At 39.8% G+C, this 17,987-nt stretch overlaps 1 protein-coding gene across 1 annotated transcript; it reads right to left on the bottom strand.

The window, feature by feature from the left end:
* Window positions 1–386: 386 nt before the first annotated feature.
* CDC20B (cell division cycle 20B) lies at window positions 387–17,618 on the bottom strand. The gene is given in 12 exon segments (XM_059493094.1): window positions 387–523; window positions 742–769; window positions 3,250–3,375; window positions 4,362–4,590; window positions 7,118–7,194; window positions 8,066–8,108; window positions 8,110–8,264; window positions 9,677–9,800; window positions 12,415–12,503; window positions 16,332–16,393; window positions 16,396–16,440; window positions 17,120–17,618. Coding segments are annotated over 12 exon segments (1,614 nt in total).
* Between the last annotated feature and the right edge of the window lie 369 nt (window positions 17,619–17,987).

Genomic DNA, 17,987 nt, shown 5'->3' with positions numbered 1-17,987 from the left:
ATATATATGAATTAGTATGTGGTTACCAGTGGGGATGCTAAGGTAATGTAAAATTTATTGCAAGAATCAAAGATAAAAGCAGGACCTAACACTTTATGCTAGTGCTTTGCACAGTTGGATTCCTTCTATGTTTGCTAATATAATTGAAATATACATTACATTATTCTTCAGAGTTAGGATATTTTTCCTTTAGGTTAAGACAAGCTACTAACATTTCACATAATAGACTGATAAGAAAATTTTGTTCTTTTAAATAAAATTGTACTGTCCTTTGTCATGTTTTTATTGGAAAGAAGACATATATTTTGAATTATTGAATGGGCTGAATATATTAATCACTGACTTTCAAGAAAAAAAGTCACAAGAATGAGCTCAAATAACTGTTATTAAAAAGCTTTGTTGCTGTGCATGCTCTCCCCAGACCCATGTTGTTTCCACAGACAAGACATCCCATCCACTGCCACAAAAATGAACCTACTCTGATCGGAGCTCAGGGTTATATGCAAGACTTTCCCTTTGTTACCTATAAAATAAAACATGTACAAAAGAAAAGGAAAGTTACATCAGAATTCTACACTGATTATGCCAGTCATTTTCACCACCCACACTATGGCTTGTTCCACTTTACTGCAGCAGAGAAACATTCTGCATAGGATGTGGGAAGCTATCATCCTCTATTGACTGTTTTCATATTAATAAGGAGCCAAAGGAAATATATTCTTAATAGGGAGTAGGCTTTACCTGTCTGCACCACTTTGAGGAGACATTTCTGCCAAAGGAACACATTGAACCTGAACTACTATTGTCCATGCATTCACAATGTCAGTCTCATCTGTGCTTGGTAATGTCTCTCACTGCTGAGCCTTCCCATCTGGCTGCACAGGCCTTGCAGACAGCTCACAGCAGCTGATCCAATAATGAGATACTGTCTCCAGCTGCTCAGTTATCACTGCTAAAGAGATCTTATAACAGTGACTCCACTAAGCCATTTAGTGGAACTGTGTTGTCAGTTTGTCTGCAGTTGTAGTAAATCTTGGGAGCTACACATGGAAAGCAGAAAGCTACCCAGTCTAGCAGCACAAAGAATGTACCAAACTCATTAACGTGGTTGTTGAAAAATCTCATCCACAAGCAGACACTGAACTTGAACTGAAGGCAGGAGAAATCTGTAACTCAATTGAGACTCTCAAGAACTGCGTTTACCTCATAGACTTCTTGTACCTTTTAGGGCTATGCCAATGCCAGGAAAATGCGTGAGGTTTTTAGGCACATGGCAGCAAGAGAAATTTGAAGCTTTGTTCCCTGAAGTTACTGGACTTTGTCTTTTCTGGCTGGGTCAGTTACTGGCAGTCACACTGGTAGGCTAAACCCCCAAGAGAAAAAAAATCTTCTGAGTAGTAGTTTCTAAAGCAGAACATATAAACCACATCCTAAAAGGAAGCACGAAAGTAAGAAGTCATGTGTGACGTGCTAAAATGAATGTGAGCGACCTGTGTCCTCCCATCACTCGTACCTGAGTTCCCCATGGACACAAGAGAATGGCACTCTTCTAGTTCAAGATACTACAAGGACAAACATGTGAGGAACTGTGCAGCCCTGTGACACCTAATGAAGGTCACTGCTGCCAATGCAACGTCTGCCCTTAAATTGTGAAGCTGATAGAGTGGCTCACTGGAAACACTATGGCTAAATGAAAATACCTGCTGTCCTGGTGCTGAGCTACATGAGTTCCTGCTAAACTTCTTTATTTTAATTTCAACACCACTAAATTATTTTAGCAGAGATCAATTTTCTAGCTTTGCTCCTTCTTAAGTTATTGAAATATACAGAATCTTTGTCAATATTTAGGATTGAGATTTTACAACTCGGTGAATTCCTTATGCTGTGTCTGTTCAGTGTCTGTAACAACTCTGAGGGAGGATGTTGAGTTATAATCTTTGGAGGCACCCAAAACTGTCCGTAACACTGATTGAAATTTAATTTACAGTTTAAGTCAAAAAGTAGTGGAGGGCAATAGAGACAAATCAGACAAGCTGAAATTACTCATTTGCATGGGTTTTTGGGTGGAGTTTTCTGGGTTTAAGTGCTCAACTGGTGCTGATAGGTCCTCATTCTTAGCTGGGGTCTTCAGCATTTGCAAGAGGTTTATAAAATGAAATTCAGTTACAGTTTGTCAGATCATTTCTGTGGGTGTAAAACTTATGTGGTTAAAAGTGTCTGAGGTTGATTAGAACCATCTAAGTTGCAATCATCCACCACAGCATTTATTCTGATTGTATCTTGATACTTCCACAATTTTTCCCTGTATTTAATTTCTTACAGTGAGTTATTAGGGGTCTTCATAAGCAGGAATATGTCTGTGTAGCAATGATCTGGTCTTTTCTGTTCATGAATAACACCAGAGACGAGGAGGCTTAGCAAGAAACAACCTCTGCATATGATGTCGCCCTACAGCACCATGGAACAATACAGAGCTATAAGGAACTCCAGTTTCTCTGTCAGGGTGCAAGGGAAACACTCTGCAACACATTTATTCACAACAAAATCCTTCATCAAAGCACAGACATGTTTAAATAATACATGGAGATTTGGTTTAGACATCATTTGAAAGCTGGTTCAGTATCCTTACATCATGAGATGCAAAATCATCTATTTATTTAGAAGGGCCATTTACTTGTTTTCAACTCTTCAACGTACTGTTGCTTTATTGTTCTATCTAAACATGGTAACTACCTATTAGTATAAAAAAACCCTCAAAACACATCCTTAGCTACGCTGTAATAGCTCCAGCAAACCAAATTATGCTGCTCCACTACAGCTGAGAACCTGTTCCTTTGTCTCCTAATATTCAAACTCCAGAAAGCAGATGTTTTTTCTCTGACTCTTACACCTCTCCTCACCCTAGTGCTCTGGGAACTTTTCTTCCCCTTCATCATTCTCTCTGCATTTAGAGTTTTGGCCAAGACTGTCATTGCCAGCAAGGAAAGACGATGAAAAGTGTCTGGCTTCAAAACTGTCTCCTCTTCCATCACTTCTGCACGGAGACAGAAGTGGTGAATGAGAAACAACAAACTGCTTCTGAGTCAATCACACATGGTGGAGCTGAGAACAGCACAATTGCACATCCAGAGAAAATCCTGCTGTTCCTCTCACTGCTGAACCACCCTCAAAGTCAGTGGCAGTTTGCCAAATCAACACAGCTATACAAAAAGAACATAGCCGAAGTATGCAGACATTTCATCATTTCACCTGTGAATCTGTAATTGCACTTTGGATGATTTTCTCACAATTCATATGCCAGACACTCAAAATCCCATCTTTCATTCCACCTCGTGTAGCAAGGACTTTCGACTGCCAAGGACACCAGGTCATAACCTAAACAATAAAAAGAAAACAGATGCCAGAATAGATTAGGAGGTCAGATGGAAGAATAGAGGCATTTTAGCTTGGAGTCTAGCTGTTAAAATGAACTACTACAAGCACCCAGCATCTACACTCTGGGCAGAGTAGAATCCCAGAACTCCCAATGCTGCTTCCCTTGCCTTTGTTTCACAGCCTACACTGTTCCACACACCCTCATGAAACTACAACTTCTCTGCTTGCCCTTCAGAGGCCACAGACTCACACATCAGAACAGAAGAACCGAGTAGGATAGAGTCTTGCCTAAGCCAAGCCGTCACAGAAGTCTAAGGAAAGTGGCCTACAGGGCTTACAAGAGAACTGGTTTCTCCCAGGATATTTCCAGGATATGTCTAAGGCCCAAAATCTACCTGAAGAAAACTTCTCAGAGCTCAGTTTCACATATTTCAATAAATTTCCCTGATCCTTTAACCCCAGCACTACAGTCCAACCTCAGATTCTTTTGGGAGAACAAGCATCTTGTAAATACTCTACTCTTCTGCCTCTTAATAGTATTACCTGACCTATCTCCCACACAGACAGACACTACATAAAGAATCTTAAATAATTTTATTTAAAATTTCCTTCTTCAGATTATTTGTCACCAACAATGGCATGAAAACATGGTCAGGAGGGCAAAAGTAACCTCATATATTAAATTATTGCAGCAGAGGTAGTTTTCCAAAACCCCAAAAATCAAAATATCTTGTTTGCAAACTTGTAAGCATTACACCACCAAACTTTTCTGTGAAGATACATAGATACAAGAAATTGTGATAAACATTATTTCTGTTTGGCAATATATTTACAAAGGCCTACTAATCCAGTATCAAAGCCCTAGCAAGCTTACCTACTAAGAGAATTGGTTTTAAAATTAATAGCATTACGGACAGAAGACACTAATAGACATCAGTGAGATAATTTGAGATAATTTGCCTGAGCAACATGCCTTCTTCATATGCTTTAACTGCTAAGAAAGGACGTATGGTTTTCAGTGCCTGCAACTGCAATTTCACCCCAGGGCTGCTAGGCCAGATATTCAATGTACCGCCTCTAGACCAAATTGCCAGCAACATGTTGGCTAGTGAAAATTTCAGGCTGCAAATGATTTGTTTGTTTTGACAAAGAATCCCAACACGGTGCTGAGCACTCTGAACTTCAGAGTGAAGGGCAAATCCTAGTAGTGAACCACTGCAGACGAGAACAGACAGCATAGATTTAATGGTAATGGAACATGAAAAGCAACTCCATCACACCAGTGTTTCTTCAGAAGCAAACCACATCAGAGTGAAGCAGCAGAACAGCAGTGTTTCAGTAAGAGGAAGCACAGAACAGCCACCAAAGCACACCCTGGCTGCAGAGGTGCCTGACAGCAGGAAGGAGCCAAGCAGCTGCCCCATTCCAGCCAGGTGGAACACCTGCTGACTCTCACGTTTCTTTTCCACGAGCACAGTCTATGCCACTAATCTACACTCTGTTCAACTGCTGAGCCATTTGATGTAAACTATTGCCTGTTCTCCATGAAAAACCCTTTCACTAGGTGATTTTTGCCAAAGCCAGGTGTGACTCCATGCCCAACTGAGAGGCGGTGTAAAACTGCATTGTTCTGCTAAAGGGCTTTCTGGCAAGTTACCTGTATTCTTTGGTTCTGTCCCTTCCCTTGCCTTGTTTCTCCCTCCCACTCCAAGGCTTTAGAAAAATCTGCACAGCCTGACACTGCTGCACCAGCTGCTTGCTAGGAAATGGATTCACAGTTCTACAATATCATCAGTCTAATACTCTGTTCCAGTGTCAGTCTACCAAAGTCAGGAAGGAATACCCTGCCTGGAAGCACTGCTACTGACAAAGTTTAGCTCCTAGATATGGCTTTTGCACATTAATATGGGAGTTGAACTGAAAATACTGAAAATACCTTGCAATACATTTTGCCATTTTTTATGAATATTACTTACATTAATCCTATGACAAATCAGAAGAGATTCCTGCTGAAATTCACACTTAAAACTAGTACGATGCTGAAATAAAATCACCAAGTTCAATACAATCCTTTTAGGTATCTGAGAAACAGGTATATGACATTATTGCAATAGATTTATTTAAGGATTTTAATTATATTAATAAGGGTTAGTAACTGGAAACTTTCCCACAATGACTGTTAAAGGTTTTTCAGATACATATTGAATTACTTAGAAGCACTGAAAATGCACACACAAGCCTGACTTACTGCAAGATATGTCCTTGTGTTGTGCTTGTGTAATGGACTTTATGGTACTGAAATTTATTTACAGATTCATGATGATGCGCTGTTGGACTATTTTTAACCACAACAATTACAATGTAATCCCAAAGTCAATTGATACTTTGGAAACTTCACAGCGAAGTTCAGTGTAAGAATGTTGCTCTAATTTTAGTAATAATTAATATTAACTCCATGTACTTTTTTTTTTTCTCCTTGTGCAGTTATTTTAACTCTGCACTAATATTAGAATTATCTGGTTAATTTCACACCTAGTAAAATAAAACCTAAGGCATCAACCATAACTGTAGTTCACAGGTTCACACTGAATTTTGTCATCAATTTCTGCTCCGAAGTTCCTGTTCTTTTCACTGCTTTGGCCAGGAGGAAATGTGAACCCAAACTATTTCTTACTGCAGTGAGGTTATGCCACTTGGCACTGGCAGGATGTTACACCTGCATCCTTGTAACCTAACCCACACAGCACAATTGCAACTGCAGTTTATTAACTGTTTGTTCAGGTGGTATGCCTGTACCTCCTTGCACCTCCACCTTGCAGACCTCATACAATCACAACCAGAACATCTTGTGAAACCAAACATAAATCTACCACTGCTGCTCTTATCAAGAGATACTAGTTTCATTGTGAGTTAACAATAAAGTCAGCCTACCCTCGCTATTATCTTTCTATTTAAGTAAAACAGAACACTAACATATGATTTTAAAATCACAGAGGTATTCATCATGCACAAGTCTCTCCTCAGCCCCTTCATGTGAGAGTCAAAGATCTGAAACAGAAAGTGGGATGGAAAAAAAACCACAAGAATACATCTGATCTTTGTCATCTGAGCCCACATACTGAAATGATACCTAAATGCAAAATATTCACCTGCTACTAAAAATACACCCTTGACAATGCAAAGGTCAACCATTCCATCCCTTCTTGGGTTGCAGATAGCAATGAGCTGGCCTTTTGCTTGCAGAGAGCTAGAGAGTGTGTACAACTAGAGAGCTAGAGAGATGTGCAGCTCCTAACAGCCCTGCTCTGCTGTGCATTTGGGAAGACAGATGGAGTCTTGATATCAATGGTGGGGCCATCTAAGTCACACACTGTTTCCCCAGCACTGGGCAGGCCATGGTATTTGAAGTTCAGACCCACGGGACACAAAACGATTTCAAGCTCGGGCTTTGCACAAAGCCAGTCACAGTTTCCAAGGCATAGTGAAATTCTGCAAGTGGTGACAGATTTTTGGGAAGAGAATAAGAAACAGAGACTGCAGAAACAGGTTAAATCCTCTTTGGCTGCTTTCCTGTCATATAAATCTACTACTGATTTCTGAGATGGGGGGGAGAGATGGGGGAAGAGGTAAATCACATTTGAACAAAGCCAAGAAAATCAGCTAAAATGAATGAGTCATCTGCCTGAGTAAAAGCAGCAGGGCTCTTTCTGGGAATAGACTTTACTGTTCACCTGCTCAGAACACAATTATTCCAGCCTCAATTACAGACAGGTGGCCAAACATATTTCTCAGCCTCTTTCTGGTTTCAATGTTTCACAACTGCCAATCCAAAACAAACAAGAAATAAAAAATTTGACAGCAGGAAGAAAGAAAAATTTGTTCCTTTCATTTGTTTACAATTTGGCCACTCCCCAGTTATGAACTGACATAATGAAAACTTGAAGCTCATTTATTTCACAAGTAAGACCATGAGTACTTCCAAATTTCAATACCTTTATCAGTGATGCAGAAGTCAGACTGAATTGAAGAGGTACATACCTGTGAGTTTAAAGCTATTTATTTACATGTCAGTCTTTGTGAGTTCATACATGGAAGCACTGTACTTCAGTGCCTTCAGATTTCTGACTCATGACTGCAGCAGGTAGGGCCAGGACTTATCTTAGCATCTCAGCTACAGGCACAAAAAATCCTCTTTTTAGTAGTAGTGTCGCATAACAGTAGGCACAGATAAGTGTGTATAATCAGATTGAAGTCAAATTCTCAAATGTGAACCTATAAGGAGTGTTTTGGATTGAACTGTAAAGACATTGACAGCTAGAGTGATCTTAGCAAAAGACATACAAGAAAAACATAGCCTGTGCTAAACAAAATAATTTAATGGGAGTTCCTCTTACTGATGGAAAAATAATCTGACTGTCACTGGAAAACTGCACCATTAATTCAGCCATCAGCTTTTTTTGTTTTAGGAGCTTCATTGCACGCAGCTAATTCTGGATGTCACTAGGTGTGGATGTTCACTAAGGTAGGTTATGACACTGGGAAGTGCTACATATGTTTTCAGCAGAGTTCTTCCATAGTCTAGTCAACCTTCTCAATTTGTGTCCATTAAAAAAAACCCAGTATCAAATAGTTTGGTAGCCACTTTAGCTAAAAATGGAGAAAGACCAAAAAAAAGTAAGTTATCTAGTACTTGCACTTCTCAATCACTCATCCAAAATGCAAGGGATATTCCTTTTCATCCAAGCCAGACATAAAACGTGTTTGGAACTGGAATTCAAATCAATGCTTTCAACAGCTTTCAAATCAAGAGTTTGTCCATTCCAGATATGTGCAGCAGGTCCGACAGGCATAGGAATGAGATTCTCAAGGCTCCAGCCCAGCATGTTTAGCTCTAGAAGAAAGCTACTAAAAATTACTGCAAAAAACCAGTAGATAATAAGCTGGGGTAAGGGGCACTATGTTTGGGGGAGAGAGACTATGGAAAAACATCCAGAGAATTCTTCTACGAAACCTTTACTGGCAAGCATTCCACTTACATGAAGGAGAATACCTCTGACAAGCCCAGGTCTTTGTAAGTCTAATCTCCTCAAATGTATATGTTTACACAACAGCATCTGAGTTACAGTTTACCCACTAAAATTTTTTAATCTCTCTGCCACATCACTCACCCTAACTTCTTCCACCAGAAATGAGACTCCTTCTCCAACAGATACAGACCCAAAAACACCCTTGTTCTAAGGTGATTCTTGTGACTGACACATAGGACAGAGTCTATATGATACAGTTTGTCCACCATCTTTGAGTTAATGATAACATTTACCCTGCAAATGGTAGGGGAAAATGCAAAAAGTTATTAAGGAAACTCTGCTCCTCATCTTCAGGGCTTGCTCAGTAAATGGAGTGGGAGTACTGCCTCCATTGTCCCTGAAACAGGGCACACTGCACTTGCAACACAAATCTCTGTAATAATTAGCTTCAGAACACCCTGTTATGTCATGTAAGTCAGCAGCAGATGGTGTACGACATTTAATACCAAACCAGAACATTCTCATTTTGCATGACCCCAAAGCAAAGGATGTGCTACCATAATCCAAGGTCTGGCATCTTTTTTTGGTGACTGAAATTTCTCTGGAGAGCAGCTGAATCCATCAGCCTGTTTAATTATAGACCTGACTGTTGCAGCAGAAATCATTTCTGTAGACCACTGTTGTTAATGTTGTCAGTCTCAGCACCTTGTGCATTATCAGTGTATTCATGTATATATCAGTATGATATATACATGAACATGAACCTTTATCCTGTTCATGGGTATATATGGGCACTTGCAAAGCTATGCTGAAAAAGTCTTCCCAGAGACAATTATAAATGCATATACATAAATAGTTTGTTAGATCTTATGAAGTACTCAAAATCTTCAGACCTAAGATTTACGTGTGTAACTTTTGAGTGTTTAATTTTTGCGTCCTCTCCAAAAAGACATGAGTGAGAATTTACAAGGTGTCACCCAAACCACAAATGTTGTCACTGCTATCTTCCAAAAAAAGATATTTCAAAGTCCACTCAGTGAAACTGCTGCTGTGGCTACTGGCTGCTAGACAGCCAAGGCTGATTGCTGAAACATTTAACTTAATTTTAAGTGGAGGTAGATCTATTTGATTTAAAAGCTGTATTGAGATCTATAGCTGAAGGAAGGTGTATGAGAGTTACATCCTGCTGCTTTTCCATTTTATGTGAAGGGGACACATCACCATCTTTCTTGAAATACACAGAAGAATTCACAGTCTGTGAAAAAAACTAACACATTGGAGGAATTAACTTAATCATTGCAGTCAGTAGTATGAAGCCTCACTTCTTGCTCCAAAGGTGTGGATGGCTTCATGGTGGTAACACTCCTCAGGTCATTTTGGGTCCCCTCTTGACATCCTGCATTTGAAGATTCACCACACATAAATCAGTAACACAAAAAAGCACCACCATCTTTTCAAAGGCCTAAGCCTTTCACATTCTCATTATATTTGCCTCTACACACCTCAGAGGAGGCTTGAAGGGCCTAATTCATTCTGGGTAGGCTCAAAAAACTGGACACACTAGACTAGGGAGAAGCCACATTTCAACAGCTTTTTGAAACCCCCATGCATTTAGCCAGGTACAGCTAAGAATAGGCTCCACTGTATTTTGTTTAATAATTAATATAAAATATGGTGGTTTTTCTCTTTTTTTGCCTTTTGCAGAATTTGCTAGCAGCAGAATTGTTCCTGTGCGCTGTCCTGCTCCAAAACCCCTTATACAGTAATTTATTCTTTTACTCTCTGGGCTTTATTTCCCCACAAATGTCTGCCCCACTGACACCTAACCACAGGAAAAGGTTTTTAAAGCAAACGCCCTTCGGTCACACCACAGTGAGCTCATGACAGCACAGTAACGAGAAACAAAAGCCAATACAGGTGTGAGAAAGAAGAGTCATCTTTTGTGGTCACTGTCTACATTAGGCTGCAAAGATTCCTCAGCACTATGAAAAAAAGCCAGATCATTAGTGTTTTTAACAATTTAATGCTAGATTTTTATGTGTAAGAAATTATATTGCTATAGTATATAGAGCAAAATGCTGAAGACCCACATTTTTGCAATTTTCTCTGTGTTTTACTTTCCTTCTTCAAATTATTCCCCAGAAAGTAGTAATTACAATGAAACTTAAAAGCTTCAAGGGCAGAATATTATACTTATCTCTACAACTAACCTCTCTGGTTCAAAAAATAATTCAACGCTGATAAAATGTTTGTACTCTGTAAATATACACATACACATCCTACATAAAATTTCAGTGACAGTTGTGGAAAAATTACATTATAAATCCCTTCCATACTCTGTCCTTAACCTTATCCCCTATTCCAAAATTCAATTGGACAGGCTGCAAATGTTTCTCCTCTTAGTTGTAGTATTCCTTCTTTCTAAAGATGAGCAAGTGGATTACAGTAATTTTCTTATGTGTCTAAAATTCTGTGGAGTTAATTAAGGTTTGCAGGAATGACCTCAGGTCTGCACAATGGGCTTTGTAACACTGCATTCTAACCCTAAAAAGGTCTAACATTACTGAAATGAAACTTTGCAGTACAGAAAAAACTGTATTTCTAATATCTAGATTTTTTTATTACTTTTGAAAAATTTTCAAAGGCTTTTTCTGAATCCCAACAAGTAAAATAATTCATAAAATTTAGGGCACTTAATTGTAATATTCAATGAATAGTCACATTTCTGAAACTCTGTATACAATTTTCTTCTTTAATGCTGGTAGCTGGTAATATGGAATGAGACAGTAACAGGTTAAATCGTCTCTAACTCATTTCAGCATTCTCTTCTCTTGTGAGTAATTCATCTAGCCCAAATCATACTGGTTACCCTTTCAGCTTTATCCACCTACTTCATGGGTACATTAATATGCACAACAGGCACGTTAATATGCATAACAGGCATAAGTTAACAGGCATTTCTGAGTGGAAATTAAATTTCATTGTGCCATTTTGTTATTTTGCCTGGATAGTGGTGAATATCACTGACTTTTGGTAAGATTTTGGCACTCACATGCCTGTGTCAATTCTCAAAATGAAACTCAGGAAGTGATAAGTTGTCAGTACTATCCCATCAAACTACTCAATTAACAATAGGTGGGTGGCATCAAACCTGATATTCTTAAAGCCTGTATTCATCTGTCATCAAGAGAAAAAAACACTGGGATTTTTCCTTGTACTGTTGCTATTAACTGCTCTGAAATGAGGCTTATTTGCGCTGAAGAAAGCAACAAAAGAAAATACAAATCTACCACATAAACCCCAATTTCTTCTACAAGGGGTGAAATCCAGATTGATAAAGAGAAATAGCCAGAGCACCAAAACAAATCATCTTTCCAAGGCAGAAGACACCAAAATATTATTCTGATTTTTAATGAATGGTATCACACTCAAATAAGTATGGGAATACCTGTACAATTTCTTTTCAGATTCCCCCTGTTTTCAAATCACTTGATCATTCACACCCCCTAATGCCCAGTCAATCATAGGTCATTTTATGTAGTAAATCACCAACTCCTCCACAGATGAAACCAGCAGCAGTGCTAGGGAAAGTTTGGCCTTTCCCTGCAGGCAAGAGCAACAAAACTCCAGTACCTTTGCATGCACTGATCTCAGGTACTCCACAGTCCATATAACATATATCCCCTGCCCCTTCCACAGCACAACCCTATACTGCTTGTAGTGTCCTGAAACAGAAAAGCTAAATGAAATTAATGTTTTAGGACCACCAGTGTATTGGATGTGGGCCAAAGGAGAGCCAGGTAAGATGCTAGGAGTTAACCACACTGAAAAAGCTGGAATACTGTGTTCAGAGGTTGTGAGAACTCTAGAAATAGCTGTGGGCAGGTAGCTCTCAGCCACTTTGTATTACTGGGTAACACTTACTGGAAGAGGTAGATGCACTTGCTTTTCCAGTGTAGATGCAGACTGTACTGTCTTATTGTTCAGTATGCCTGAAAATTGGAAGGTATCTTTCCAGATGCAACTAGTATTTTCCCAGACCTTCACATCACCACTTTCTGCAATGCTATATCCAACCTCTGGAACCATTTGGAAGCTAAGCTGAAGTGAAAATTTGACTGAATTAAGAAGTCAGTTGAAAAACATATTTAAATATTGTGGACAACACCAATCCCATCAGAGGACTCAATAGTCATTACATAAAAGCCTCAAAACAGCCTGTCTCTGGGATGGGAAATGAATAACAAATACAGAATATCAAATCATGTTCAAATCATATTGCTGTAACCTGAAAGACTCAAGATATTTTTCCTTCCATAATACATGGTTTCACTGCTAATGATCACACACACTTTAACAAAGCTCTTTGAACAAGGCCACCTTAGCAGTGGAAGAAGGTCCAAACCTGGATTACTGCCTGGGTTACCTGTCAAACCTTAGTGACCTCTTGTCCTCTTCTGAACTGGCATTTGGGCTACTGTTATGAGCTTGCAGGGACATTTCCCGGATGCAGTCAATAAATGTGTCTGTGAGGGAAGAGCAGTTCTGTGGTGCACACACTGCAGGGCCATTGATTACAGCATCACACCCCCTGGATGTCAGAGTCCTCCCTCAAACCAGGCCCACAGACACTCCACTCCATGATCCCATTCCCTAAACCAGGGCTACAATATAAAGTGGAAAATAGCTACAAGGTATGTCTGAGGAATATGACCTTAAAAATTACATTAACATTTCCTTGCGTATGAAAGAAAGAGATGATGCAGCAAAAATAAGGAAAGAGATCTGAATCATTACATCTTTAACCAAGATTCAAAGAATCAGATCCGCTCACACAGGCAGAAATATCTTCATCAATTCCTAATAATATGCATTTCTTCACAATGGTCACTGAGATGACTCCTCTGATGTCAACTTTCTGCTTGTTCTGTAATTATTTATACATAGTAATGTGGAAATGCAGTAGATATTTTTACCAGCCATTCAAGATTAGTGAATTCTTTCTCTCCAATGTCTGTGAAATCTGCCCTTCCACGCACAGTCTGTGTCACTCTTCTTCAACACCCTGCTGCAATCATGACAAGAAAGGTCTTGAAAAACATAACTGGAAAATAGAAGTGTTTCTCCTTTATATATTCCAGCTGTTCTACAGCAGGCTTTCAGCTTTGAGAGGCATTTTCTGTACGATTTATACAGACAACTTGGCAGAAAGCTAATCACATTGCTTGGACACGTGTCCCTCTAAAATTAGTGCAGACATTTCTGTGGAAAATTGATTGTGTATGCAAGGAAGTAATATTCTGTCCCACAGAGAGACCACACACACTCACTGGTATGTGAGAAGATTCTGTTTTCAGCAGACTATTCTCAACAGATCCCATTCCTTTATACTAACAGGCTGCACAAAGTAAATAGTCATTTATTACTGTATTTGAGAAGATAAGTAGATTTTCATATGGATTTAGCCAAGACAGACTTTCAAATGGGTTTAGGAAGAACTTACATTTTGTTCATACCACAACGTATTGCAAAGATGCCCATATCACAAATTTAGTAAAAGGTCGTAGTCCTGGATCTAGAACTCTGAACATGTTTGCTCTAACTCAGATTCTACATATAAGTCACAGCATAAATCTAGGTTTACACAGAATCCACATGAACCTCGTGAGGTTCAGTAAATCCAAGTTCAAAGTGCTGCCCATAGCTCAGTATCAACACAGGCTAGGAGATGAACAGATTGAGAGCAGCCCTGCCCAGAAGGATTTGGGGGCATGGATGGATAAAAGCTGGACATGAGCTGGAAATGGGCAGTGATAGCCAAGAAAACCAATTGTATCCTGGGCCACACAAAAACCGTGTGGCCAGCAAATTAAGGGAGGTGATCAGCTTCTCTGTTCTGCTCTGGTGAGATCCCATCTCAAGTGCTGTGTCCAGCTCTGAGGCCTTTAACACAAGAAAGACCTTTTGTGGGTCCAGAGCAGACGCACAAAAGTGATCAGAGGGCTGGAGCACTCTTCTGTGAGCACAGGCTGAGAGAGATGTGGTTGTTCAGCCTGAAGGAGGGGCACTGGGGAGTCCTTAATGTAGCCTTTCAGTACTTACAGGGGGCTGATAAGAAAGAGAAGTACAGGCCTTTTAGCAGGGCATGTTGTGATGGGACAAGAGGTAATGGTTTTAAATTAAAGGAGGGGAGATTGACACGAGGTATAAGGAAGAGATTTTTTACAATGAGGGTGGTGAAGTAGTGCAATATGTTGCCTGAAGAGGTGGTGGATGCATCATCCCGGAAAACATTCAAGGCCCAGTTGGACAGGGCTCTCAGCATCTTGATCAAGTTGAAAATGTCCCTCATCACTGCAGGTGGTTTGGACTAGATTATATTTAAATGTCACATCCAACCCAAATAATTCTATTACTCCATTTGAACAGAACAACACATACTCATCTTCTAAAAGATGTTCCATTATAAGAAAAAAATATTTTCTGTACATAACTTCATGGAAAGAGTTTATTATCTCATCAAAAAAGAGCAGTTACATTCAATTTCTCTGTTGGCTAGATTGACCTAAGACTATTAAAACAATTGGGTTGTTTATCTTAAGAGTTAAAAAATTTACTGATTCTCCAATCAGTTGATGGAGGGGAGCGAGAGCAAAGAAAGCACGGTTTCCTCCTGAAAGGGAGAATTTCAAGACTAGTTTGTTTATTAAGAAAATTAAGTAATTGTCCCAAGAATCAGATTTCCCAGAATAGTATAAAAGCATGGTCTCTTTCCAACATCCAGAGATGCTCAAGAGTGCCACTATTACAAAGCATCAAACAACCCTAATTAGTCCATCAATGCTGACATCACCTCCTTTTGTTAGAAGTTCAGCTTAATATCCTCACAGCAACTTCTCAATTATATGAATTAAGAATTATAAAATGCCATGAAAAAGACTAGGTATGCATTTCTGAAGCAAGTTCACTCAATAGTTATGGTCAAAAGAATAATTATGGGAAAGCAGCTACTAACCTCTTCATATAACTTTGGAACTGGTGCAATCCATGGAAGAAAAGGAGAAATTGTAATCACTGACTAAAAGTTTTCATCTTAATATTTGAACAGTCACAAGGAGATAGCAGTAAAGTAGAGATTTTGTGTCATATTATGGTAATAGATTTTCTAATGTGAGTACCAATGCTTCACACAAGAAGTCAATTTTGTACTGAAGAGAAACTTTTTCACTAATGAAGGCAGGTAGCTAAAGCATAGATTTATGGTCCAAAAAGGCATGGATACTGCCTTAAAAAAAGAAAAAAATTGTGTGCCAGTGTTCACTACAAAGAATAAACTGATAAAATATACAGCAATAGAAAATAACACCTAAACAGGAAGTGTTCTGAAGTCTTTGTTTCACATGTTAAGCAGATTCCTTGTGTTCTTTCAGCCTTGATCAACATCTGGCAACCTATTTTCACAACAATATTCTCAGAAAGGTACTTTTGGGTAACTTTTTGGTATTTTTTTCATAGCACCTCATTCTATCTGTGTGACAAAATCAACAGCTACATCCTGAAGAACTGAAACAATTATCTCCTACAGACACAGTCCTTGTTAAAGCAAGTGGAAAACTGAGTCATTCATGTTCTTCATGGATATTTATTTCAATATATGCTTTCTCTCAGAGGTAACAAACCCATTTTGGGGGCTTCATTAGTTTAGTTTTGATTTTAGTTTACAGGATAACAGCCTAGAGAAAAAGAAGAAAAGCTGAATCAAATAAACAACAAAAAAGTTATTCCTAACTTTTCTCCAGCAGACATTTCCTAAATGGACCTTCTCATGTTACTGTTATCCATGTCAATAAGGCAGTACCCTCGTAACTAATTCCAGGCCAAAGACAAAGCAAATATCCTGTCTGTGCATTTGAATATGGCATAACTCACCTTTTGTGTTTCAGCTCTCCTGGTATTCCTTCCCTCCAAACCTGTTGCAGCATGACTGCTAGTAGAGTAGTTTTTGTCATAGAGAATTTCTTAGACATCTGAGGTGACACTGTAAAAACAGTTTTAATGGAAAAAATTCCTTTTAAAACTGTGCATGGGAATATATGTCAAGCACTTTTTAGAATAGCACTGACTGTGTAAGAGAGTACTCAGAAAGCAGATCTGCACAATAAGTGGGACAGCACCAATACTGACATTTGGAGCAGTCACCCTGCTGTCCTTCTGTCAATGAGAAAAAGAGATATTTCTACAGCACTATTCATCTTATCCTAAAAGAGATTATTAAACAAGATCAGATTGATCACTCCCTTTATAAAGAATACCTGCTTACTACTGCAGCTCGTGTCTGGCCTTAGGTTTATTGACTAGTTACAGAAAATCCTGCTTGTTAGAAAATTAGCATCTGATTTCCCAGGACCACACAGGCTTTCGGCACTGCTTGTGGAGGCAGCATGAAGAACTTTCTGCTCTAGAGGACAGAAAGACTTCAGACTGTTTTAGAGTCAGAGTTTCCTAGACCTGAGCATGCATTACTGAAAAGCTCTGGTATTCTCCTTAGTAGAAGATAGAATTACACTTTCTGACCATACTCTTAGGAACATATCCAGAGCACGTAGGAGCATCTTTTATTAGTTTTCTAAATATTTCGATAGAACAATCAAGGAGTCAACCATGTAAAGTTCCCTACGTCTTCCAGGAATCCCTTTGCGGACATGCAGCAGGCAAACCCTTCCCCACTTTCCCCTGGCGCTGCTGGAAGCAGCAGCCAGCACTCTCGGGGCTCATTCGATGTTCCGTCAGCTCCCTCTGTTGCTGACGGAGAGAAGCAGCCTCCCCTGCAATCGCCTGCCCTCCAGACCGACTCAGAGTACTGCAAGTTTGATCTGCGCTCCAGTAGATCCCTTCCAGGGTGAGTAGAGTGCGGGTGAGCCCTGGGCAGTGTCCCTTTGTCAATTCATGGAGCCTCAGGCTTTTGAGAGGAAAGGGGCCTGCTCCTCCTGCCGTGGGTGCGCACCAGGCGAAAGCCAGGCCTCCCTCCGGACTGGCCTGCAGCTGTGGCTGGGCCTGCAGGAGCCGCACACACCGTAAAGGAGAGGCAGAAGGAAGCCAAGGAGAGGCCTGCATGAGCTCTCCTACCCTTCTGCCAGTTGTTGATAGCTTTTCCAGATGTAAAGGTGCTGGTAAAGACCCTGTGGCCTCTTGCAGTCCAATGGAACTTAAAGCCATTCCTGTGTGTCGCACATCACAGCAAAAAAAGGCTGGTGTGCCAAGGACACTTCTTGGCTAGGGATAAGACCCGTTTTTTCATCTTTCCTTTCATCCTTTCACCCCACTCAGTGTTGGCTGTCTGTACGGCCTGCTGCCCTACGCTGTCTGCATGCTGGAAATGGGAATTGTGGGTACAGCTCTCCTTTCACGACAGCAGCATGCTCCTGTGAGAAAATCACAGAATCAATTAGGTTGGAAAAGACCTCTGAGATCATCAAGTCCAGCCTATAACCGAACACCACCATGTCAATAGACCATGGCACTAAGTACCATGCCTAGTGTTTCTTTAAACACTTCCAGGGACAGTGCCCCCACAGGGCTTTTGAC

Source organism: Ammospiza nelsoni, chromosome Z (genome assembly GCF_027579445.1).
Source record: "Ammospiza nelsoni isolate bAmmNel1 chromosome Z, bAmmNel1.pri, whole genome shotgun sequence".
Lineage (NCBI taxonomy): Eukaryota > Metazoa > Chordata > Aves > Passeriformes > Passerellidae > Ammospiza > Ammospiza nelsoni.
The sequence above is the reverse complement of the archived record's forward strand: the minus strand, read 5'-3'. Positions and strand labels throughout refer to the sequence as shown.